The sequence below is a fragment of the Pelophylax lessonae genome, assembly GCF_965119305.1.
Source record: "Pelophylax lessonae genome assembly, chromosome: 10".
Lineage (NCBI taxonomy): Eukaryota > Metazoa > Chordata > Amphibia > Anura > Ranidae > Pelophylax > Pelophylax lessonae.
This window is the reverse complement of record NC_138777.1, coordinates 76,477,364-76,503,957: the sequence shown is the minus strand read 5'-3', so window position 1 is coordinate 76,503,957 and position 26,594 is coordinate 76,477,364. Positions and strand designations below refer to the sequence as shown.

Sequence of the window (26,594 nt, the reverse complement as noted above, 5' to 3'; positions counted from 1 at the left end):
CACTCCTCTGCCGCCATGATAACATTCACCATTTTGATCCATGCGCCCCGAGATGGGATCTGCGCCGTTTTCCAATAAATGGGGACCAGGCGGCGAGCCGCATTCAGAAGATGCGGCAAGACGTTCTTGCGATAGCGGCTAAGAGGAGTGTGCGGCACATGCAAAAGAAAGTGCATAGGGTTATCGGGTATATCTTCGTCCAGGATGAGTCATATCTGTGCCCGTATATCCTGCCATTCTCAACCATTTCAACATCGAGAAATACATTTCTGTTCTCAGGAAACCCCTGCGAAAAATGACTAGAACTACAACTCATGATACATTAGTGTGATGGTCAGTGGGAAGAACGCCACCTCAAGAAGTGTCAAAAAGTGGCAACCTCTGGAGGAACTCTAGCTGAGAAACCCTTGTGTAGGGTGTTATAAAAGTTAAAAATCTCCTGTGCTTCTTAATTCGGCTATTCTTTTCTATCTTTTTTTTTTTTTTTTTGCAGTTCTGCTTCAATTGTATATAGTTAAAGTTTATCTAAACCCAAGCATCTACATTTAATATATTGCAGCTTACTAGTCCTTACATGAGGTGGCTGTGTTTGGTTTTCTTTATCATATTTTTTTTATTTTTTATTATTTTAACCTGGTGATCCTACTAGTAACACACTTTCTGTCTAAGGGTAGCAATGCTCATTTGCTGTACTTAGTTTATGAAGGAGCACCTTAGGGCAGAAAGTGTGTTAAGACTACAGAACAGACCCTACTATCCTAATCCCCATAGTACAGGGGGAGATGCTCCGTAGTCCATATAATGGCTCGTTTCCACTGAGCTTTCTGATACGGTTCGGTACGGTACGCTATTTATGCCGTTTCCATTATGAATGGTACCCTAATTCCGAACCAACCGTACCGTACCACTCTTTGGTACCCTTTCGTTGGGGTACCAAGCACATTAGTACCGTACCAACAGGGTGGAGCTATACTCTGCAGAACTTTGATTGGTTGACAGAGAATCGTCTATCACAGCTTTCCTGCTACACCACGCCTATCATGAAAGGGTACTATTGGCAGTGGAAACGCAATGTGTACCATTCCGAACCGTACCGTACCACTCAGTGGAAATGAGACATTAGTGAACCGGTCAGAGATGATGATTGATGGGGCTGGTAGGTGCAGCAAAGGAAGTACCATCTCACTGGATTTCTGCCAGGTATTTTAATGTACTTACAGCATATTTAAAGAGAATAAAAATGGAAAAATGTGTGTGTAGTGGAGATATGTACTGCATATGTACATATATATCTGACATTTTGCTTAGGCATACATACTTTAGATTCCTGCCAGCAGTACCAAGTCAAATCTGTATCTGAAAAGTATTTAGTTATGATGTGCAACAGACTCACATACTAAATGTATTTCAAAGTGGAACTGTAGTCAGAAATGAAGTCATGCTAGATCACTTCATGCTGGCCCCTTTTGCGAGTATCGCTATGTAAACATTTTAAAAATAAGTGTCTATAATGTTTAAAATCCAGTAATAAACTGTCTCACCCTGCTCTGTACATGCTTGGTTGCTGTCTATTTTTGAGCACTGTGCCGAAAATGTAGAGGCGGATCTACTGACAGCAAAGACTTACTGCTGCTCAGGGGCCCTGAGCTTCAGCAAAATGGCAGCCTCCAGCAAAAAGAAACAGGAGCAATGCTGGAGGCAATTTACAGCACACACTCATTTTGGTAGCTTAATTATTAATATAGAACATTATTTTTTTACCATTTTGGTATGGGTAAAGTTTTGCTTTAACTTTTGTTTTTGGTATGGGTAAAGTTTTGCTTTAACTTTTGTTTTTTACATAAGGAAGCTTGTGTTCAAAGTTCCTTCAAAGCTCAAGATTTTTGCTTCCCCAAAGTAAAACATGTATTGATTTGCATAACTAGTGACACTGCCTCTTTTCTGTAGTCTCCTGCAAGTGAGTTCTGGAAGGAGTTGCGCCTTGCTCTGCCTCGGAAAATGCCTTTACCAGAAGGGAGAGGGGACCCACAGCTACAGAATCAAGATGATAAGGACCCCATGTTGACTATAAACAGTGAGACTGCAGATCCTGACCCTGATGGAGACCTAGGTACCACCTGACCCAAGCATGCTTTACCTCTATGTACCACTTTGTGTCTTGTGTTTTTGCTCTCCCACTAAAGTGATCTTTTCCCTCCAGGAGTCCGAAGGACTTTTTATAAAGCTCCACCACCTCGGATGGCTCCAGTGAGGCAAGTGGGAAACAGGGAGAACGCTGCAGATGTAGACATCTCCGACTTAGGATCTCGGAACTACTCAGCCAGAGCAGATTATTACTGTCTGGTGACCGAACCCGACCTTTAGAGAAATGAGGGAAGATAAAGACTGTATAACATGTAAAAAAAAACAGCAAGACTAAAGACCTTGGTGTGGACATAGCGAGAAATGGAAGGAAGAGAGTATTATTTTATTTTAAAACAAGCAGAGACCTTGGTAATCATTGGTGGTCAATATTGGTTAGGTTTCTTCTTAATGCATGGTTGTATGCAATCGAGGAACAGTAACCATATGACACAGGTAAAATTCACAATACCAATGCTTATTGCACTATACTTTATATCATTTTATGTCTGTATGACTGCTCTGATGATTCTCGTGTATCATTCAGGGATATGAACATGTGAAATACAAGAAAATCTACATAGACAAAAACTAAAGTCAAAATCTCTTGGTAGGAGCTCCTACCATCCTATGTTTTCCAATGTCTACCTAGTTTGCCCTTAACTACTCTCTTTATAATTTAATAATGAAAAAAAAAAACTGTTTTTAATACACAACAGAACCTTTATATGTGTTGAAAATAGATCAATGTTCCAGGTATGGATTTGTTTTTGATAGAAGCACCAAGAGTAGTGGAGGATAAAACTGTGAAATATATGAGGGTGTTGCAATGGCTGATATGGCAAGTGGAGGACATAGTAAGTTAGGGGCCTCAATGTGTAAAAGTGTCTCAGGTTTATTATTGATATTCATTGCATAGTCATGCCTTGTTGGGATATCCCCTTCCTTTATAAGCCGGTAGATATCAGCTGCCCCTTCTGACCACCTGTTGTGTAGTACTCATAGTAAGACCACTCGTAGGTAAAGCTGGTTACAGCCCTGCTCCTATCATTAAGAGCTGTTACATATATGCTGACTGTACACCAGCAATTAAGCACTATTTCAAACCTGGTTTTAATTCTGAAAATTGACCACTTTGATAATGTAGAGCACCATCAACACAATTTATTGTTAAATAGTTTTAACAGAAAGTGTTGGTCGTAGGTAGACTTGATGCATACTGTTGTTTTTACGACGAAAGATCTGGTTGGAAGTGCATGAAATAGTTGTGTGCATGGTTAGTATTAAAGAGACCCTGTCACCAACCAAAAAATTGCAGGTAAAAGCATAGCAAAATCAAAGATTGTAAATGCTGCCTTGTTGTGTTTTTCCTTTCCGTTAATAATTTCTATTGACTTGCAATGTGCCTTTAAATTTGCTAGAAAATTTGGCTTTTTTAAGAAGAGTCAATTTCCTAGCACTGGCTCCTCCCTCTTTGCACATCATAGCCGTCTCCTCTTCTGGGAGTGTATAATTACCATCTGTGCTGGCCAAGCTCCTCCGCCCCTCCCCTCACCACCTCTTTTATGTAGCTGCTGGGGGATCAGATGGAATAGAGCTAGTTGCCTGTCTGTGTCAGGCTTCAATACTTTGATTTACTGGACAAACAGACAAATCAGGAAAGTCAGATTTCCCAAAGGCAATTGGATCAGTAAGTCAATATGGAAGCAATTGAATCAGAATTACAGTCAAGGAGCTAGCATTATCAGAAGGAGAGGTCAGCAATTTCCTTATTGCAAGCTTAGTTTAAAATAGCCCAGTGGCTAAGTGGTTAGCACTTGTGCATGGCAGTACGAGGGGTGTTGGTTCAAATCCCAACCATGGCACTACCTTTCTCGAGTTTTCATGTTCTCCCCGTGTCTGCGTGGGTTTCCTGTCACAGCAAATTCATTGTATACCCTATTATCTTTTTAATGATGCTAGTTTTAGTAACCCATAGATTTCTCACATCTATGGCTACCACCAGACCTCTACAAGCATTCCATGTGGAGGTCTGCTGGTAGCCATAGATGTGGGAAATGTACAGAAAAATAGAAATCATCCACTCTGGATTTGGTGGGGGAGATTTGTATAGTATTTCCAAAGAAAAGCTTGTTCAAGGTATGTTCTCCTGTCCTTCTCTTTTCTTCCTCCTTAGCTATAAAAAACACTAATAGCTGATCTGAGGATGCTTGTTTCTGGAAAATTCAATCATGAGATCTCTGGGTAATCAAATTTTGAGCACACCTCGATTAGTCCCCCTGATGTATGGTTACCATTCCTCCCCATTTCCCACAGACAGTCCCTGTTTTGAGGTGTCTGCGACCAGAAAAATATGTCCCTGAAACACATTGTACTGCGCAAGTGCCAACCCAAAATGGAGCCATTTGTGTTTTTTCTTTTGTATTACCTACCTCCTTACTATACATACAATTATTGTTGCCTCTTATTTGAAATCTGTTTGTCTTTACACCTTGAATGTCTGCGTCTTGTTCCAAAAGTCCCCAACTAATTGTTTGAGGATGTTAAAAATTGGGGCCTCATTTTGTGGGTGTGGCTACAAATTGGGATTTGATTTTAGGGTATTTGGTTAAAAGTGGGTGTGGAGAGTAGGGTATCTCTGGACTTCACTTTGAAAATTTAGTAACCTTATACTATTTCTACCATTACTATTATGTAGATATAATCTGAGAAATGTGTGCAGTATGACTGGATGCCTTGATTATAGAGCACACATATATGTGAAAATATATGCTATATTTATAAAGGTGTAATTACTTTTGTATTCCTATGAGTTCAGATCCTATTCGTTTACCAGGAAATAATGGTATGGGTGTGATTTTGTCCCTTTTTTTTTTCTTTTCTTCATAGAGTTTTTAAAGTTTAAACACAGCCCAGTTTTTCCACTCCAAGCAAAATGTCTGATAGATCCCACTAATAGACACACACAGGGTCGCAGAGGTGTTGATCCAGCTGATAGTGATTTGTGAGACTATAATTGTGTTGTACTTGCCAACAGTTTTGTAAAGCAGTGTTGGTCAAATGACTTGGTATGGTAAAGGGGGCCTTAGCTACAGCCCCTGGCATCTACAAAGCGCCATATAAATACTGAACAAAATTCTAAACACAACACTTGTTTTTGCCCCCATTTTTCATGAGCTGAACTCAAAGATCTAAGAAAACCGGGATTCATCCGTGAAAAGATCATCTCTCCAAAGTGCCAGATGCCATAGAATGTGAGCATTTGCCCACTCAAGTCGGCTACGACGATGAACTGCAGTCCGGTCGAGACCCCGATAAGGATGATGAGCATACAGATGAGCGTCCCTGAGACGATTTGTGCAGAAATTCTTTGGTTATGAAAGACGGTCGTTGCAGCAGCTGTCCGGGTGGCTGGTCTCAGACGATCTTGGAGGTGAAGATGCTGGATGTGGATGTCCTGGGCTGGTGTGGTTACACATGGTCTGTGATTGTGAGGCCAGTTGGATTTACTGCCAAATTCTCTGAAACGCCTTTGGAGACGGTTTATGGTAGAGAAATGTACATTCAATTCACGGGCAAAAGCTCTAGTGGACATTCCTGCAGTCAGCATGCCAATTGCACGCTCCCTCAAAACTTGCAAAATCTGTGACACTGTGCTGTGTGATAAAATTGCACATTTTAGAGTGGCCTTTTATTGTGGCCAGCCTAAGGCACACCTGTGCAATAATCATGCTGTCTAATCAGCATCTTGATATGCCACACCTGTGAGGGTGATTGATTTATCTCAGCAAAGGAGAAGTGCTCACTAATGGCTTTTCCACTGCATGGAATGGATCGGTTTGGCTCGGTTTGGCGCTTTTCCACTGCATGGTACCACATGGTACGTGTTAGAATGGTTCGGTACGGTTTGGTACAGCGGTTCTTTTCCACTACATGGTACGGCTCGGTATGGCTCGCTTAAACAGTACCACCTCGGTTGGGGTTCCAAGCGGGCCGTACCTATACCATATCCCACAATCCTTTGCATGCAGCCTTGATTGTTTGTCACCACTAGCCACTGATTGGTCAGAGAATCGTTGTAATCCCATCCACTTACTACTTTAGTGGAAAAGCAAACCGAGCCAAGTAGAGCCTATACAATGCTGAAATGTGCCGACTCGTACTACGCAGTGGAATAGCAAACTGAGCAGGGCCGAACAGTGCCAAGCAGTGCCGAGTGGAGCCGAGCCACTACTTGCAGTGGAAAAGTGCCATAAGCGTCCTTTTACACGAGTGGTGCACTCAGCGGACTCAGTTTTTCTCAGCGTGGATCGATCTGCCGATCTGAGCAGGCGGATGACAGCTCCGTCTCCGCTTACTTTGCAGAGATGGAGCTGTCAGAGCCCCGCTCTCCTCTATGGGAGATCGGATGAAAAGGAGCCCCTGTCCATTTTCATCCGATCCTCCAGACAGATGAAAAATAGGGTTTCCATCCGTCCGGATTTCACGGACAGGATCAGATCGGAGAGCAGCGGGTGCTAGCAGACATGTCTCCGCTGACATCCGCTGCCCCATAGAGGTGCATGGAGCATCCGATCAGTTTCGCCTGAAAAAACTGACAGGTGGACCTGATCGAAAAGCCCGTGTGAAAGGGGTCTAACACAGATTTAGACAGATTCGTGAACAATATTTGAGAGAAATAGGGCTTTTTTGTACATAGAAAAAGTCTTAGATCTTTGAGTTCAGCTCATGAAAAATGGGGGCAAAAACAAAAGTGTTGCGTTTAGAATTTTGTTCAGTGTAATATTAAATGAACCCAATACTACAGGAATCTGACTGCAGACATGCAACAAGAGATTGTCAGAGACTGTGAACAAAATACAGGAGGTAAGGGACTTGCTTCAAAAGATAGTCATAGGCTGGAGATATGTTTCTCGAGATTGCTAAAGATTAGGGTGATCTCATCCATGTTGGGATCCCAGCCTGAACCCAGCTGAGCGATCCCTCCAGGCTGTAGTTGGCCAATCATAAGTGGCCAAGGCATTCCTTGTCCCACAGCTGCACATATACAAGGGACATGTATACATGCATCTGAAGTGCGGGGAATGCCTTGGCCGCTTATGATTGGCCAAGTACAGTGAAAGCTTCCTGGTGGCTCTCCCAGCTGGGTTCTATACTGAAGATCACTGCTGTTACAGCCTCTTTACAAATCAATGCTTTCACATTTGTGCTCCCTACAGCTCCCTTAAAGTACTTTTGATACATTTGATATTTATCTCTGCAAGAATAATTATAAAAGATCAGAGAAGAAAAACATTAAAGAGAAAAGAGATGGACGGCACAAAAAAGTAAGATAGTGTGAAATAAACAAACCAAACCATTTAACTGCTAGAAGCAAATCTAACAAGTATTTTTCTTCACTGGCTTGGGAAAGCACCTTGGTAAGGAAAACAAAGACTGTCTGTATTGGCCCCGGGGCTTGCAGGCTGAGCGATAGAACTGAAAAGTTTTTTTTATATTCGTCAGTCAGCTTTGAATTGAGACCAGTTTTAACCATATTTGGTGTATGTTGTCATTTATTTTTAAACCATCTGTCACAAATCAAAAAATTCCCAGCAATTGAGACCAATGCACCTCCAGTTCAGACACAAGCTGCTTGACGACTTAGGGATACATATTATATTATATTATATTATATTATATTATATTATATTATATTATATTATATTATATTATATATGCTTTAAAGAGTGCACTTATACTGGGACTGGTTAAACTGAACCACATCCGAGTTCGATTCTCCACCTTCCCCAATGCCCCACTGGTCTGCACTCACTTTTATTAAGGAACAGTACTCCCCTGCTAACCAGACCAGTGATTCCTGTTTCAGTACAAAGTCCTTAATAGAGATAATTGTGCTCTTGCATATTTTGCACTCACAAAGCGAACTGCTCTGGACCACAAGTGAGCCGTGCCTAGGACTACCTCACCCAAGTGGCCCCGGGCACGGTAATCTTAACTCCGGATCACTTCAGAACCTCATACTACCCAAACTGACCACTAAAGGGGCTGACCCACACCCTGGATCGGTTCAAAGTGCTAGTATGAGTGCACCCTTAGAAAAACAGGTTCCAGTAGCTAAGGTGTCTCCCCAATGCAGCCCCTGTATATTTACAATTTTAAGGCTCATACAGATGGGCATAATACTATTTGCTTCCCGCAAGATCCTGCGTTAAAAGTTGTCTGTACCCTGTTTGCATTACGTGTGCGTGCACCGTTCACATGTGGCCAGCACACATGGACCCTACTGGCTGTCGCCACTGCCCAGTGCCAACATGTAAATATAAACAATGTAGAGCCAGCAGCAAAACTGTTGCTGATTACAAACTTTTGATGTTTACATCTCTTCCTAAATGAGTCATGAATGCAGCAGCAGCACATATGAACAGAAGGACCTCAGGCCGATATGAATGGCTGAAGGCCAAGGTAATTCTGGGCATGCGTTGCCATCACAAGAACGACTCATTCAGGGGAGTGTATAATCAGTGGCAGTGGTGCTGCTGGACACACATTGTTGGTAATTACATGTTGGCCCTGAACAACAGTGTGGGCAAATAGGGTTTATTTAAACATAAGAACGCATGTAGCGCTTAACCTCAAATTCGCCACTAAAAATAACTCAGGTCTCCCTTACTTGTTCAGAGTTTGTCAGGCCTAGGCACAAGTTCTAAGCACATCAACAGACTCAGTTTAGCGCAGTGGTCTCCAAAACTGCAGCCCGGGGCCAGTTGTGGTCCATTGCTTGGATTTATCCTTGGGGCATTATTCCTCCCACTGTGAGCAACAGTGGGATATAGTTTCTGCCACTAAGCCCAACGATGTGATATGATTCCCATGACTGACACCAATGATGGGGCAATATTCCTTCCACTGATATCAATGATGGGGGTACTATTCCTCCTTTTGATGCCAACAATGGGGCAATATTCATTCTATTGACACCAATGATGGGGCACTATTTCTTCCACTGACACCAATGATGGGGCACTATTCATTTCACTGACACCAACAATGGGACATTACTCCTCCTACTGACAACAATACAGGGGCACTATTCCTCCCATTGACACCAATGTTGGGGCACTATTCCTGCCACTGACACCAGTGCTAGAGCACTATTCCCAGCACTGACACCAGTGATGGGGCACTATTCCTCCAATCGATACCAATGATGGGGCACTATTATTACCCCTTTATACCAATAATTGGGCATTGTTTACTCCCACTGATGCCTGTACATTTTCTACTCCCACTGGCCACTGTTCAGCCCCCCTGAACTTTGAAGGAAAGTATTCTGGCCCTTTTTTTATAAAGTTTGGAGACCCCTGGTCTAGGGCATGAGTGCTCAACCTGTGGCCCTCCAGCTGTTGCAGAACTATAAGTCCCAAAAGGCATTGCAAGGCTAACCATTACAAGCATGACTCCCAAAGGCAGAGGCATGATGGGAATTGTAGTTCCGCAACAGCTAGAGGGCCACAGGTTGAGCATCCATGTTCTAGGGCAGGCATGTCCAACCTGCGGCCCGGAACCGTAGGCAATGTGGCCCACTGCCCCCTGACAATTTTTTTTTTGCTAGGGAGGAAGGAAGTCGGGTCGGGGGCATGGCCACAGCAACTTCCAACTAACGGTAGGCAGAGGCTGCCTCAGAGGGGGGGGGGGGGGGTCGAGCAAGTGCAGTGTTTCTGACTCCTACCACCATGTCCACTTCAAATCACTGAAGTGGTCATGGTAGTTAGAGTGTTCCTTTAATATCTCTCAGAGGAAGTAAGCCTCTGTATACTGATTCCATTTCATTTGATCTTTCTCTAGTTGTGTTAAATTAGTGCAGATTGTGCGGCAGCGCGGGAAGGGCGCGGCAGCATTTTATTTCTTATATACCTTAACTATAGTATATATTTTATATGCGGCCTGAGAAAATTTCTCTACACTCAATGTGGCCCAGAGAAGCCAAAAGGTTTGACACTCATGGTCTAGGGCATCTTTCAGTCCAAGTTCAGGCCCTCAGCCAAGTACATGCTGAGGCCGAAAAGCTGCTCTTCAGTACACCGCCTGCCTCCAGGGGTGCAGCAGGGGGTCAGATAAATATTCAGTGGCTGACTCTTCCAGCTATTTCTGGAAGCTTCTTACAGAGGCAGGCAGGAGGAGTCAACCACCAAGCCTAGGGAAACCTGACCAGACCAAAAAACAGATTGCTACATCACGAGTACAGCAGAGCCAAAAACTAAGTTTAGCCTGACCTGGACAGGGCGCTACACGTAAAAAATACAGAAAATGTTACGCCCATGTGCATGAGTCCTAAGAATTTAAAAATTCTGCATTTTTCCAAAAGCATTAGTAAATTCATAGTATCCTCTGTGTCTGGAATTTACTCAGTGCTGAATACAGTAGGGAAAACAAAACTATACTGGGGGAAAAAAATCAACTATTTCATGCAGTTATAGATCATTCTCTGTGTTTTGATTTTGTTTGCTTGGCAGTGCTTGACTTGTGTTACAGAATTACAGTGCACTTCTGAGTCTTTCCAATGAGCCTGCAATTATTTATCTAAAATGTTGACACTCCTCCTTTATTCTTCTGACTGATGCCTGAACTCTGAGCTTCCTAAACAGCTCCCAGTCCCAGGAATGTGACAATATTTTAGTGGAAATGATAGAAAAGAGTTTTTTTTTTTTTTACTCAATCATACATTACCTCCTCTCCTGAAGCAGGGCAAAATAAAAAAAAACTGCCTTTGCAGTGGGACTACCATGGGCATCTGCAAAACTTTTTTCGGGGGCATTATTTTAAGGTCCGCTGCTTTTCGACAATGTCATGAAGGTGCGACTCGTGAGTATTTATTTTAACAGGGGAAACGGCAGAATTTATTTTTAAAGCGTTTGTTAACCTAAAAAAAATTGATCCTGCTCCCTTAAAGCATGTTATACAGCACAATGTTTGTGCTGTGTAATTTGGCCCCTTCTATCACCTAAAATACCTGGCTGATGCTGCCTGGCTATGTCCTTCCCCTATGTAAACTGACCACGGAATACCATGGCTGCTGAGCCCTGACACTGTGGTCAGTGTACATGCCTCTGTCATCTGCACCCTCCCTGTCCTCCTCCTCTCTCCCCCCTCCCTCCCTGCCTTTCTGCTCCTGTGTCAGTGACCGCCCCCTCCCCTCCTGCTGCTGAAGTTTCTTTTAAAGTTTCATATCCTGTCTATAGTCTGTTTAATGATCCTGTGTGCCCCTGTGTCTGTGTTTCATAAAAATAAGCCATCCTTTACAAGTTTTCAGAGCGCCACTCACCGCTCACGTGACCCGCGGCCTCTCTCCTCCTCTCCCCCTCCCCGTTTCCTCCCCTCCCGACTGACATCAGTGGGGAATCTTCAGCCCTGTCCACTGCAGGCAGCTGTCATATGGGGAGAGGAGAGAGCCGGCGGGTCACGTGAGCAGCAATCGGCGCTGTGAAAACTGGTAAAGAACGGCTTATTTTTTTAAAACACAGACACAGGGGCACAGGCACACAGGATTATTAAACAGACCAGACAGGAGGGTATAACGTGGCTTAAGAACCACTTTAAAGAGGAATTTCCCACAGACTTCCTCCTCAAAGTGCAACTAGTCTCCAAAAGCCTCCTCCCCATTGCGCTCTGTCTGTCGGTCATACTGTAACTATTGTCTAGTACAATGTAGGACCAGCAGTTCTGCATTGTAAGTGAGGATGCTAACAGCCTGCCCACAACCCCTAAGGATCATCAGCATCAGGGGGTAGAGGAGAGCGCCAGTTGGGGGGTGGGGGTGGAGAGGGTTGTGGGGTATTGCGGGTAGTGAAGTGTAAGGTAAGTAAAAGGTGGAGGGGATCAAGAGCTAAGGTCCATGTGTGTGGCTGGGATAGTTTTTCAGAGGCATTTGACAGGCAGTGAGAAGGTGATATCTTGCCTCCTCACTGCCTAATTTAACCCCTGAATGCCGCAGTTATAGAGTGGCCAAGAGGAGGTATAATTCCTGCTGTGGCATGTGCACACCCCCACTGTTTTTTTGCTTTAAACATTCAATTTTGGTTTACATGTACACTTTATTGCCAAAAGTATTGGGACGCCTGCCTTTACACGCACATGAAATTTATTGGCATCCTAGTCTTAGTCAATATTGAGTTGGCCCAACCTTTGCAGCTATAACAGCTTCAACTCTTCTGGGAAGGCTGTCCACAAGGTTAAGGAATGTTTGACCATTCTTCCAGAAGAACAGTGGGAACAGTTTGGGGGTGGCCTCTCCCTGTTCCAGCATGACTGTGCACCAGTGCACAAAGCAAGGTCCATAAAGATATGCATGAGTGAGTTTTGGGTGAAGGAACTTGACTGACCTGCACAGACTCCTGACCTCAACCCGATAGAACACCCCCTGAATGAATTAGAGCAGAGACTGCAAGCCAGCCCTTCTCTCCAACATAAGTGCCTGACCTTACAAATGCGCTTTTGGAAGAATGGTCAAACATTACCATAGACACACTCCTAAACCTTGTGGACAGCCTTCCCAGAAGAGTTGAAGCTGTTATAGCTGCAAAGGGTGGGCCAACCTAATATTGAACCCTACAGACTAAAACTGGGATGCCATTAAAGTTCATGTGCGTGTAAAGGCAGGCGTCCCAATACTTTTGGTGATATAGTATAATTTCCAAAATGAAAACCACATACACTGTTAGAAATTTTCATGCCGCTCCTTCTGAATTTTTTGTTGAAAACGAATGCGGATTCAACCCCTACTAACAATCAGAAAATAATGAATGTTCTTAAAAAAAAAAATTATCTAATTAAATTTTATATATGTATGACCAGCTTTAGTTTGGTTCTGACTGCACTTCCTGGCCGCCCTGGCTATAAGTGCTGCAGGTATTATAGACTCCCAATGCTACAGTCACATCTCTTCCACCCTCTCCTCCTTACCATTCATAACATACACTCTCTAGGACCTGATTTGGGAATGGGCTAGAGGAAAAGGGGGCATAGATGTGACCGTAGTGTTGGAAGTCTATGAGACCTGCAGCCCTTACAGCTGGAATGCCCAGGAAGTACAGCTTGAGCTGGGCTTCCTCCACTATGTAAACTGATTTGTAAGACATAGAATTATGCCTCCATTAAAGTGAGGTCCTATCAACGATGAACAAAAATGTTTGCCTCCTTGAAACCTGTGAAGGAAGTCCTGCCTGAAGCTGGGCTTTAAGGACCCCTGCTTTAACAGTTTAGAAAGACATCTTACAGAACAATTCTTGGTCCTTTACACAACAGAAAAATGTAAGCTGGAATGAGAGCCATGGCCCTTGGGGGGAGGTAAGGTAATATGTGTAAAATATTGCCGTGAGTCTGTGCATTTTTTTAGGAATGTATCATGTGACTGGAGTATGAACCAGCTGTTACTCAATAATAAATCACAATTTGTAATGAAGAATTCCCAGTCTATGCTAAAACAGTCACCTATTAACCATGCTGTCTATACTGTGAGTCATTATTTACCAAAGAATCAGTTGCACATTTACAAAAATGTGTATATGTATCATTTATTTTATTTTATTTTTTTGTTAATATAGTTTGTATATAAAGAAATATTGCTATAAAAAATGTAATTTTTCCTTTTATTAACATATGTTATCAATGTGTAATGTAATTTAAGATAAAGTAAAACATATATTATACATCTTAGATATCCATTTATTTTTCTGTTGGCTTGATATGGAAGTATTGAGTAGTAGTAGTAGTAGTACCCAATCAGCTTCTAGGTGTTATTGTCAAAGCTTAATTGAACAAGCTGAAATTATAAGCTGATTGGTTACCAAGCACGGCTTCACCCATTTTAGTAAATCTCCCTGTAACGGAACAGGGCACCCCTGACCGCGTACCTCCGTTGACAGATGCTCCTAGTGCTTCCCGAGGGGCTCCAAGCACTCCACCAGACACCGTAATCACTTCAGACCCCACGAACCGCCGCAGCTTGGTTAGGGTCTCGCAATCTCCTACCCACCCTGGACCTACGACGAGGCTCCAGGTTCCTGTGGGTGAACATCCTTTCCCCAGAGAGTGCAGCACGAACAAGCTCTTACACAAGCTCTTACAAGAGCTTAGTGATTCTCTAAGGCTCCGTTCACATGTCAGCGTATGGATCGCGGTGCGATTCCGCCCGCGATCCGGAGATTATTGCAAATCGCGGGACGCCTGTGCATTGCCCGTGATTTGCAATAGCTCCCCAAACGCTGAGCGATGTTGCCGCGATTTCCGCCTGCCGAATCGCGGGAACATCACGCAAAAAAAAATCGCGGGACGCATTACGCCCAAAAAAGTACAAGAGCTTCTTTGAAGCATATTGCGTCCTGCGATTTTTTTTGCGCGATGTTACCGCGATTCCGCAGGCGGAAATCGCGGCAACATCGCTCAGCGTTTGGGGGGCTATTGCAGATCACGGGCAACGCACAGGCGTCCCGCGATTTGCAATAATCTCCGGATCGCGGGGGCGGAATCGCGGCGATTCTGCCCGCGATCCACACGCTGACATGTGAATGCAGCCTAAGGGAGTATGGAGGACCATAGCAATCCCTTGCAGCAGATTCCCCCAATAAGAGACAGGACTCTAGATGAGGGTGAACTAACTTTAGAACAACTTTATTGAACAGACTTATACACAGTTTTCACCCAAAAGGTACCACCCAGGTGGACCTTGTTGAAGACTGTACTCAACATTCACCATCCAATCGGAACAGAGTTTTACATTTTCATACAGTGTACACAAAAATATACAATGTGGGACAATCCCCCCTCCCCCATAGCATCCAATCCACATATCTTTATACATCCCATAATACATTTCTCTTAAGGCAGACAGACAGAACAATGGGAGGTCATTAGCACTTAACAATGAGACAGGGCAATCCACATTCCCTCTCAATACACAAACAAAAGGAAAACCTTTCTGACATTGAAAGATATGTAATATACACAGCATTTAGGAATTACAGATTTCATGGCAAATGGGAATAAATCTTAATATTTCTATATGGAGATATTGCTGACAAATATAAAGCAATCCAAACCATTACTTATCTGTCTTTAAATTCCAGTGACGGTGAATACTGTCACACCCCCCCATTGTTTTTCGCATATATATAGAGCAAAATATGTCAAAAAGTCAGCGCTACACACTGAACGGAGCTGCTAGCAAGTAGAGGTAGTATACTCTCCCTTTTAGTTTTAAAAAATCATATAAATCGCAGAGCTCTAAATACCATGAAATATACGTGAATGAAATAAAAAAATATGAAATTCATTCATTTAACCACTTGCAGACCAGCCGCTGTGTATTTACTGCAGCAAAGTGGTGCTATTGTGCGAAAAAACGCATCTGTACGTTGTTTCAGTCAATAGCTACTAGATGGTGCCATCACGCTGTCATTGGCTAGTGGGGATGTCAATCAAAGGGTCTGGCGGACCCGATGTCTGCCGGCCACCCGCGATCATCCCCGGGAGAGGTACAATAGTGATCTTCCTATGTAAACAAGGCAGATCGCCGTTCTGCAAGGGGACAAGATGGAGATGCTAAGCAGGAACCTGGATCTCTGTCTTCACCCAATCAGTGCAACCCCCCACAGTTAGTAAGCACCCCCTAGGGACACACTTAACCCTTTGATTGCCCCTGATGTTAACCCTTCCATAGTTGCCAACATTTAAAAAAAAATTTCAGGGACACTTTGCAGCACAGCTATCAATTAACACATCCATTTCACAGAAGCTCCACCCACTCTGCATAATTAATCTCGCCTACTTATCAGATTATAGAGTCTACTCAATATAGAGAGAATTACAGTTAATTAAAAAGGGAATTTTAAACTTAAGGCCACAGTAGCAGAGTTGGAATAAGTCTCCCATTCAGCTGCACTACTTCTGCGTAACATTTATGGGCAGCCCGATTAACAGGCGCTTCCAGGGACAATATAAATTACCTGGGACAGGCTCCTATTTGCAGGGACTGTCCCAGGAAAAAAGGGACAGTTGGCAAGTATGCCCTTCCCTGCCAGTGTCATTAGTACAGTAACAGTGCATTTTTCTTTAGCATGGATCACTGTATTAGTGTCACTGGACTCCAAAAAGTGTCCATTAGATTTTCTGATTTGTCTGCCACAATATTGCAGTCCCACTAAAATCGCTATTCGCAGCCATTACTAGTAAAAGAAAGAAATAAAAATTCCATAAAAATATTGCATCATTTGTAGACGCTATACCTTTTGCACAAACCAATCAATATAAACTTTTTGGGACTTTTTTTTACCAAAAATATGTACCAGAATACATATTGGCCTAAACTGATGAAAAAATTTGATTTTTTAAAAAAAAAATTATTGGATGTTATTTATAGGCGAAAGTAAAAAATATTGTTTTTTTTTTTTTAAATGATCACTCTTTTTTTGCTTATAGGAGCAAAAAATAAAAACCCGCAGGGGTGATCAAATACCACCAAAAGAAAGTTCTATTTGTGGGGAATAAAATGGATGTGAATTATATTTGGGTACAGTGCCGCACGAACGCGCAGATAAAAAAAACTGTATCGCAAAAAAATGGCCTGGTCATTAAAGAGGTAAAACCTTTCGGTCCGGAAGTGGTTAAATAATAAAAACAGTGATCACATTATGCATGCATCTGCTGGATGTCAAATTCATCAGACCAGGGAAATATAATAAATTAATAAATAGTCAAAAATAAAGTTCATCAGTGACCAGATTCTGAGTGCACCGGTGTTCCAGTATGGCTGTATTCCACACTCACCAGAAAGACAGGCTGCTCACTCAAGTGCAGCATAAATGCAAATAAGCTGTTAATGTTGAAGACAACTTCTGACGATTCAAACCAGTTACCCTATATGAATTCTTTAGCAGCTTGAACTCAGGAGAAGAACATATAGCGTAATACTGAGGGATAACATCCACTCCACACCAGGCACGTGAATAAAGTGCCACTCTGCAAAAAAGTGCTTCAAAAACACCAGCCTCCACCCGCATGCAATATACATTCACTGCCTTTTTAGCTGCCAAATCAATGTGCCTCATAAATAGCTTGCATTGTGGTAATAAACGCAGACATTAATCTGAGGAAATCTCCAGTCTTATACCCAGGGGCAGACTGGCAACTTTCGGCCCAGAGAGCAAGTACAAACCAGAGGCCAATGGTGCAGACCCCCATTCCAAGCTGAAGTCCTGCTCCAAATACTCTCTAATTACCGGCTGAATCTGGGTTCTTGACCTGGCCCTGCAGGAGGCGGTTGGGGGGAGCTGGGACAGCTCAGTTGGGGCTGGCCAGGGGAGAAGATTCCTTAGTGGGGCATGGAACCAGCCTCTGCTCAGACACAGTTTACACTATCCATGCTAGGGGGGTGGCCTGCACTCTGGCCTTATCTTCATCCCACACTCAGTAGGTCAGAGGCAGGGACTTTTTACTTCTCTTCACCAGGAATCCTTTAGGCGTGTCTGTGGCAGAAGCAGTGCAGCTTTTTTACGGGCATCAGAGCCCCAATTGCCCCCCTGCCCCCTGGCCCTGTCCTCCCCTGCTTATACCTACATCCTCCTGGCGGCGTGGCACCACCACACAAGCTCTATCCGATGTGCTTTTCGCACGATAGTGCATCCTCAAAGGCCCCTGAATACGCACTGTTGTGCAAAACGAGAATCGGGTATGGCACACATAGATGAATAGAAGAGTGACGTCAGAAGACCAAATGGTCCATCAAGTCTGCCCCATTTTTTTTAAAGTTTATGTTTACTTTTTTGTCTGAGTATTAATCTGTGTTTGTCCCACAAATATAATTTGGCTTCAAAAGGAACCTGCATCGAAAAACATATGGTGGCTTTCTCACCTTCCATATATAAATGCTAGTTGCCTGGCTGTCTCTGGTTTCTATACTTTCCTAAAGCGTATTTAGAGCGAAATTCCACCCAAAAGTGGAACTTCCACTCATTTGCTCCCCCGCCCCCTTCGGTGCCACATTTGTCACCTTTCAGGTGGGAGGGGGGAACGGTTTTTGACAGGTACCCTTCCCCACTTCCGGGAGACAGCGCCGCAGCACCATCCACCAGAAGCTTCATCCACCTTCTCCTTCCCCCGCCGCCAAGCCTATGAGAATGTGCAGCACGCTTTGCATAGTAGGGAACCTGCTGTTAAGCCGAAAAGCTTCATTGCCGGTTTCCCTTAGAAAGAATGGCGGCGACAGCACCCGGCAGCCGATCCAAAAAAGGACTGGGGTGCTGACATTGCGGGCTCCCTGGACAGGTAAGTGTCTATATAATAAAAGTCAGCAGCTACAGTATTTGTAGCTGCGGACTTTTAATTTTTTTTTTCTCCAGGCGGAACTCCTCTTTAAGTCCTTAGAACCGATGGCCACATTTGTTTTCTTTTTTTCAGGTATTTTTTATCTTTATTTTCACCTGGTGTCTCTTCCAGTAACACACTTCCTGTCTTAGGGTGAAAACACTCACCCTACTGTATTAGGGCAACAAAAAAGATAGGACTACAGAACCCAGCCTCTTTCATATACAGAAGGGTTGGGGTTCTGTAGTGCTCAGCGATTGTAGAGAACAGTGTAAGTGATCAGTCCACACAGGTAGAGAGCACAGGAAGCTTTTTTGGCACATCAATGGGTGTTTTTTGTATTTTATCAGATCAACAGATTTAGTAAAATTATTTCAAATGGAGCAAAATAAAAGAAATGTGTTGTTTTTACTTACTCTTTAAACACTGACCCACAATGAGCATGCAGCTAGTGAAGTCAGTGATGTTAAGAATGGTTGATCTTAAGGACTTGTTCACACCAGGTGCTTTGGGATTGCAGTTCAACGCATAGAGACAAATTGCCTTATTTTCTATAGCAGTGTTTCTCAACCTTTTTTTTCAGTCAAGGCACCATTTAAAATTCCACACCATCTCGAGGCTCCCTCCAAAATTATGGACTGAGGTTTTGAGGCACCCCAATTTAAAATGTAAAAACTATTCTAATCCTTTTACATAATGCAGCAACATCAATACACGTAGATTTATTCTTCCAAAGCAATTACACTTTTGCAAACTGGTACTGACTAGTATTCCAATGTTTCTCTTCTCCCTCACTTTTTCACTCAATGTTTTTCTCTATCACATAGCTAATGTGACCCCAAAGCTGAAGGAGAGAGGCAGAGAAGGGTCAAACAAGGATGATATGCAGGTAACTGAAATCAACTGATGATGTCATTGGTCGATAGGAGGTTGGCAGTTAGAAGGTTGTAATGGTGTGCAATGACAACCTGCGGCTTCGTGTAACTAAAAGGCAGGTTTTATCCACCCACCAGCATACAACTTAAGGCCAGTTTGTAGGCACTTTGCCAAGGCACCCTGGTTCAAAAAGGCTGTTCTATAGTGACAGTTCACAACACTGTAGTGCAGTGAAATGCATTACAAAAAAAGGACTATATTCAATACTTTTTTTTACAGTAGCTCAACATGACACAGTAATACCAATCCGCAATGCACTGCAGTGAATAGAAATGAATGATATGTCATTATAATGTTAAGACAAAAAAATCTCAGATCCTACAAAGTAGATGAGGAAGTTGTTTCAGAAGAGGAAAGGCGTACTGATCCCATGTCATCAGCTGCTTTTGGAAAAGGATCCCTGTACCTTGAGACAAACCTGTTCAGTTTGTTGTTGAACCTGAAGGCCAGGAGTTCAACATTTAACCTGACGCAGGTCCTGGAACACCTCCGTGGTTTGAGATAATTTCTCTAGATCCAGTCACTGCCAACTAAGGATGTCTGCCTGCCAAATGTCCACACCCAGGATGTAAATGGCAAAGGAAGGCTGTAACATGAGGTTCAACCCAGGACAGGGTCTTCTTAGCCTTTCTTGCCATAGAGAAAGTTCTGATTTCTGCCCAAACGAGTAATATATGCCACTACTATGGCGTTGTCTGACTGAACCTGGGCGCTTGGACTGAACCCAGATCAGATGACCCTTCAGTCAGGAGGTCCAGCATTGCAGAGACAACCAAATCACTCATAGGGACCCACTAATCTGTGCCGTGTCACAGGTGAGTTGGCAATGATGAACCAGGGAAGAGGCTTGGGAGTAAAGCCCCGTACACACGCGTCGAAAATTGGCAGGGAATTTTCGACCGGCGACCGATCCGCTGATTTTCGGCTTGTTAGTATGATGCTTCCGACAACCAATTCCGACTTTTCGGCTGAAAAAAATCTGGTGTGCAGACTATAACATTTTTGTTGGCCGTCAACACAACGGCCGATTTTCGTGCAGTCAGTACAGATTTCGACAGGGAAAAATCTGATGAGCAAGTCTGGGCATGCTCAGAGAAGAAAGAACACAAAGAAAGCAAACCAACACATGACATCACTTCTGAAGTAGAATTTTGTTGGGCGAGAAAATTCGTGTGCAGTCTAGGCACATTCCAACCAACAAAACACAACTCTAATCCCAACATTGGTGTCAGTAGACACAATAATATACCCCAACATTACTGTCAGTTAGTGCAATAATTGCTCTCAACATTGGTCTCGGTGGACACAATAATAACCCACAGCATTTTGGTCAGCAAACGCAAAATTAACTCCCAGCATTAATGTGAGTGGATGCAATAATAGAAACCCCCCAACTTTGGTGTCACTGAACACAATAATAGCCCCCAGCACTGGTGTGAGTGCTAAACCCCAAACAGTTACTCTCCTGTGCTCAGGTTTTATGCTTTTAGGAGGAAAAAGTATAACTTTTAATTTATTCGAGGCGCCTACGGTCTCGTTGCCCTCTCAGGACCATGGGTGTCTTCAAGAATATTGGAAAGGGGGCTAAATTAGCCCCTCTTTCATATGGGATGGTGGAAGGGTTAAAACTGAAATAGAGCAGGGTTTTAGTTTAGTGAATGAGGTCCATAGCTCAGCTAGTTTTCCCACCAGGATGAGTTACCAGGCAGGTTTAGTGGGGTCTTTTAGATAAACAGGTAGTTGTCAGGCAGTTTAGTGGTTCTCTCAAGGGAATTAGCGAATGAGCCCCTCTCTCCGCCCGCTCACCTCAGCCTATGGGGTGGAGGTTACCTCAGGGAGAAGCATATTTAAGGGGCTTCCCGCCCCTCAGGGGCTCAATCTCCTCATACCTTTCATCTGGATTTCATCTGCGCTGTTTCCCTCATCCGGATTTCTTCTACTTCTGGTGCCTGTTGTTTGCCACTGCTCCTATGTCCCTTATTCGGCAGCTTTTGGAGCGTGCGGGTGAAGCGGGAGGAGAGGACTGGCTCCGGAGATGTCTGCAGCTGCCGAGGGATACGGAGGTAGCGGGCCCGTCGGGGAATATGCCTGTGTTGCCGGCGGAAGGAGTCGGTGGATCTACGGCCGGGTCATAGTTCACCGCGGGTCAAGTGGTTTTGAATCCACCGGATGTAGACACCGGTCACCGGTCGGGTGACGTAGGCGGTGACGGGACTTTTCGGAGCGTTTCCGGGGCAGTCGGCCCCGAGAAGCGGAAGCGGACACCGAGACGAAGATTCTCTCCGGTGGATACGAGGCGCCAGGCCGGGCAGAGAGCAGAGAGCGCGGACCGAGGAGGACGTCCGGGAGCGGCCGCATCGGGCCGTAGGAACGGATCGGCGGGATCAAGTTCATCTTCGGTGCCACCAGCTGGACGTCCGGTAGCGGCTGCATTGGATCGCGGGAGCGGAGCGACGGGGTCAAGATCTTCTGAGGCGCTGCTTGCGGGACGTCAGTCTGGAGGGAGGCCGCCCGCTGCTGATCAGGGTGCGCCCCTCCAGGTCAGCGATCAGATCTACTTTCCCTATCAAGAGGCACAGGCGGAGGCGTCCGAGCCGGAGGATCCACATCCCCCCAGAAGACAGGCTTTCCCGGGTGGTGAGTTGCCGGGAGTAACTAGCCCGGATACATTTTTTCAGTCATTTAGGGATTTCTGCCAGAATTTTCCCCTGTCCAAACCAGAGGAAGGGGTGCCGGAGGTTAGTGATGTCTGGGCGCCCGCTAGTGTGCAGAGTAGGAATAGCATCTTTGATGCTGCAAAATCCCAAAATCTCCCCGAATCTGTAATGAAAGAGCCTATGACATGTACGGTGTCACCCCTGGGTATGCATTTACCGGACTCCTTAAAGGAACGGATATGGCAAGGGGCTTATATAGATTTGTTGTCCCTGCTGCCTTCTTCTAGGGAGTTTATGTCCAAGGGTGAGAAGGAGGAGGAGCATGATAGAAAGCGGTTTGTCCCTAAATCAATTTTCAATTGGATCCAAGCTTTCTGCATCTACTCTGCTATTTTGTGTGAGAAGTTTCCAGAGAGGAGCGTGGGTCTGTTTCACCACGTCGAGATCATTCTGGAAGCTTATAAGGGGTTCGGGGGGGGGTGGCGTGGTATAACTACGATGTGGCCTTTAGGCAGAAAATGGCAGTGCATCCGGGTCTGTCTTGGGGTTCTAAGGATGTTGGACTTTGGCTGGATTTATTTCTTCCCTTTCAGCCCCGTGCAGCACCTGGTGCACAGGTGCCTCAGCCAGCAGCCCCTCGGCTTACAAGCGAGGGATCTGCTTTGCATTTAATGACGCGCAGTGTCGATGGCCGGGTACTTGCAAATACCGGCATAAATGCGCATTTTGCGCCGGGCTCACCCGGTGGCCAAATGTTTCAAGCGGATGGCGGGAGCTCAGCAGGGAGGTGTTCCAAAAGGCCCAAACGCCGGTGAGGCTGGCAGAGCTGCTGCCGTGGCTCCAAGCATACCCTGACCGCTGGAAGGCGGATCTGCTAATTGATGGTTTTAGTTTAGGATTCCGTCTTCCACTATTTTCGGGCCGGGGGTGCACTATTGTTAACAATCTGCCATCTGTTGTTGGTATGTCCCATGTAGTTTTGGATAAAATTAATAAAGAATTGGATGAAGGTAGGTTTGTGGGTCCGTTCTGTTCCCCCCCTTTCGATATCTTCAGAATATCCCCTGTAGGTATTGTTCCTAAAAAGGAACCGAATGCTTTTCGTTTGATCCATCACCTGTCGCATCCGCGGGGTGATTCCTTAAACGACCAGATTGCTTTAGACGATGCATCTGTGCATTATTCTACGTTTGAAGATGCTTTGCGCATTGTTAAGGGTTTGGGTAAGGGGGCTTTACTCGCAAAGGCGGACATCAAATCCGCTTTTCGTTTACTGCCTTTGCATCCTTCCTGTTTCAGCTCTCTGGGTATATTTTTTGAGGGACAATACTATTTTGACAGGTGTCTTCCTATGGGGTGTTCGCTTTCCTGCTATTATTTCGAGTGCTTTGCCACCTTTTTGGAATGGGTGGTGAAGCAGGTGTCAGGTAAGTCCCAGATAATTCATTATCTGGATGACTTCCTGTTTATGGGGAAAGCGAACACCTCTGATTGTGAATTCATTATTAATACTTTTTTCATGCTTTGTGAGAAATTTGGTATCCCATTGGCGGGTGAAAAGACGGTGGGGCCTTGCACCTGTATCGAGTTTTTAGGCATCACCGTGGACTCAAATCTGATGGAATTTCGGCTGCCTCAGGACAAGATTCGACGTCTGCGAGGTATGTTGTACCTGGTAATGCGAAAGAAAAAGGTATGTTTGCGAGAGATGCAGTCGCTTCTGGGGCTATTGGCCTTTGCCTCCAGGGTAATACCTGTGGGGAAGGCTTTTTCCAGGAGGCTGTACCTTTCGATATCGGGTTTGAAGTCCCCCTCGGCGCACGTTAGAGTGACACACGATATGAGGGAGGATCTGTTGGTGTGGCTACAGTTCCTGCTTAATTTTAACGGGAGAGCTGTTTGGCAGGAGGAGTTTGTTTTGGATTCGGATTTCATGCTCTTCGCTGACGCTGCGGGCTCGGTGGGTTTCGCCGCAATTTGGCGGACTCACTGGTGCACTCGGTTGGTGTGAGAGATGGAGACGATCCAAATTAATTAAAAACATTGTTTTACTGGAGCTATTTCCAATTGTGGTGGCGTTGGAGGTTTGGGGTGATTTCTTTAGAAACAGGCGTTTGTTGGTTAGTACGGATAACAAGGGTGTTCTGTACGCCATCAATTGCCTGTCGTCTAGGTCTCCGCCGGTCATTGCTTTGCTCCGGTACATGGTTTTCCAATGTTTAAAGCTGAATGTATGGATTAAGGCTACCCATGTTCCTGGGAAAAGCAATGACCTGGCGGATTCTTTATCTTGTTTCCAGGTTCAGAGATTCTTTCAGCTCCTCCCAGAGGCGGATTCTGTAGGCGTGCCTTGCCCGACTCACCTGTGGGATTTGGTTTAGAGCTGGTGATGGACAATGTACAGCATTCCTTGGTGCACAGCACTTGGTCGGGCTACCAATCGGCGTTTGCTGTGTGGTTGTCCTTTCTTGCTTCCGTGTACAGCCCTCGGGAGTCCTTCTCAGAGGAGTTGGTCCTGCTTTTTCTTAACTCACTTTTTGAGAAGGGGTACTCCTGGTCACATATCAATAAACTGCTGGCAGGCGTTTCCTTCTTTGTCAAGTTGCGGGGTCATCCGGCTTGCGCATCTTTTTTCTCGGTGCAACAGGCAATGAAGGGTTACAGAAGGAGAACGGCTCATGCGGATTTGCGTCGCCCTATTACGTTGGACATTTTGCAAAGTCTATGTTCCGCAGTGTCGGGTATATGTTTTTCGACGTATGAAGCCATTCTTTTCCGGGCAATTTTTTCCTTGCTGTTTTTTGCGGCTTTGCGAATATCGGAAATTATCCCAGTGCGCGCTATTGCTGACTCGGGTCTTAAATTTACCAATGTTTGCTGTACAGTGGACAGAGTGAGTTTGTTTTTGGCCAAATCCAAAACGGATCAGAGGGGTTTGGGACATTGGTGCCATCTGAACAGGTTTAGGGGTTCTCCGGTTTGCCCGGTGATGCTGGTTTCAGACTATTTAAGGGTCAGGACAGGTGATAATGTATATTTCTTGATACATGCGAATGGTAAGACACTTACTAGATACCAATTTGATTTTGTGTTTCGGAAGTGTTTACAGTAGCTTGGTTTGGGTCAGTTGCGGTTCTCGTCCCATTCATTTCGGATCGGGGCTGCAACTGAGGCATCTAGGGCGGGTTTGGAGGTTGGATTGATTAAACACATTGGTAGATGGAAATCAGATTGTTACACCTCTTATGTTCGTCCTAACCTCATATTTGCTCCTTTCAGGTAATCCATTGCAGGTGTGGATTGTGGGGCACTCTTTTGTGTTCTGGGCCCAGCAACGAGCGAGGCGACGGATATATTCCGAACTCCTTGGCTTGGACCAACATCGTTTTCAAGTTTCCTGGTTCAGTAAGAGGGGCATGAGATGGGAGGAGTTGTTGCCTAGCCTGGAGAATCTGTTTGGATCCCAACCCCCTCCTGACATTCTGGTGGTACACTTGGGGGGTAATGATATAGGTAAAGTGAGGACACTAGATTTGATTTTTCAGATTCGGGACGACCTGCGCAGTCTGAAGTTGAGATTCCCGGAAATGGTGGTTATGTTTTCGGAGATCGTACACAGGCTGGACTGGTCATCAGGCCGTTGGCGTGTATATGGTAAAATTAAAAAAAGAGTCAATCGTGCTTTGGAAAAGTTTTTGGCACAGGTGGGTGTACTTTCATACAGGCACTCGGACTTGGAGGGTGGTATTCTTGGGTTGCACCGGGAGGATGGTGTTCACCTCTCAGGTATTGGCCTTGACATATTCAATGCTAACTTGGGTTCTTTAATTGAATTGGCCGCGCTTCGGGGGTATGGTGACAGGCAATGAGGCATTGCCTGTCTTTTGGATGTTGATCAATTGTTTTGATCTTCTGTGAATGACAACCCGAGTTTTTTATGACTGGGTTAGTCTGTTATTTATATTGATATTTATAAAGATGGTTATGTTATTTTTGAATACCAGTCAATAAAGAAGCCGCGGCCGTTTTATCCAATCTGTAGTCCGAGTGCCTTTATTTAGAAAAAAAAAAAAAAAAATGTGTTTTTTCATACAGGTTAAGGTATGGTATATAGGGTTATTTAAGATGGGTTGTTAGATGACCAATTCTCCTTCCTACCATCCCATATTGGAAAGGGGGCTAAATTAGCCCCTCTTTAATATGGGATGGTGGAAGGGTTAAAACTGAAATAGAGCAGGGTTTTAGTTTAGTGAATGAGGTCCATAGCTCAGCTAGTTTTCCCGCCAGGATGAGTTACCAGGCAGGTTTAGTGGGGTCTTTTAGATAAACAGGTAGTTGTCAGGCAGTTTAGTGGTTCTCTCAAGGGAATTAGCGAATGAGCCCCTCTCTCCGCCCGCTCACCTCAGCCTATGGGGTGGAGGTTACCTCAGGGAGAAGCATATTTAAGGGGCTTCCCGCCCCTCAGGGGCTCAATCTCCTCATACCTTTCATCTGGATTTTCCCTCCCCCCCTCCCCTGGTT

The 26,594-nt window shown here is 44.6% G+C and overlaps 1 protein-coding gene across 1 annotated transcript in view; it reads left to right on the top strand.

Moving 5' to 3' along the window:
• The window catches only part of SIGIRR (single Ig and TIR domain containing), a 43,368-nt gene extending 40,728 nt beyond the window's left edge, over window positions 1-2,640 (top strand). The window contains exons 8-9 of the mRNA XM_082270722.1: window positions 1,948-2,110; window positions 2,201-2,640. Of these exons, the coding sequence (XP_082126848.1) occupies window positions 1,948-2,110; window positions 2,201-2,364 (327 nt within the window). The 3' untranslated portion in view covers window positions 2,365-2,640. The remainder of the gene's footprint in view (window positions 1-1,947; window positions 2,111-2,200) is intronic.
• Window positions 2,641-26,594: the final 23,954 nt, after the last annotated feature.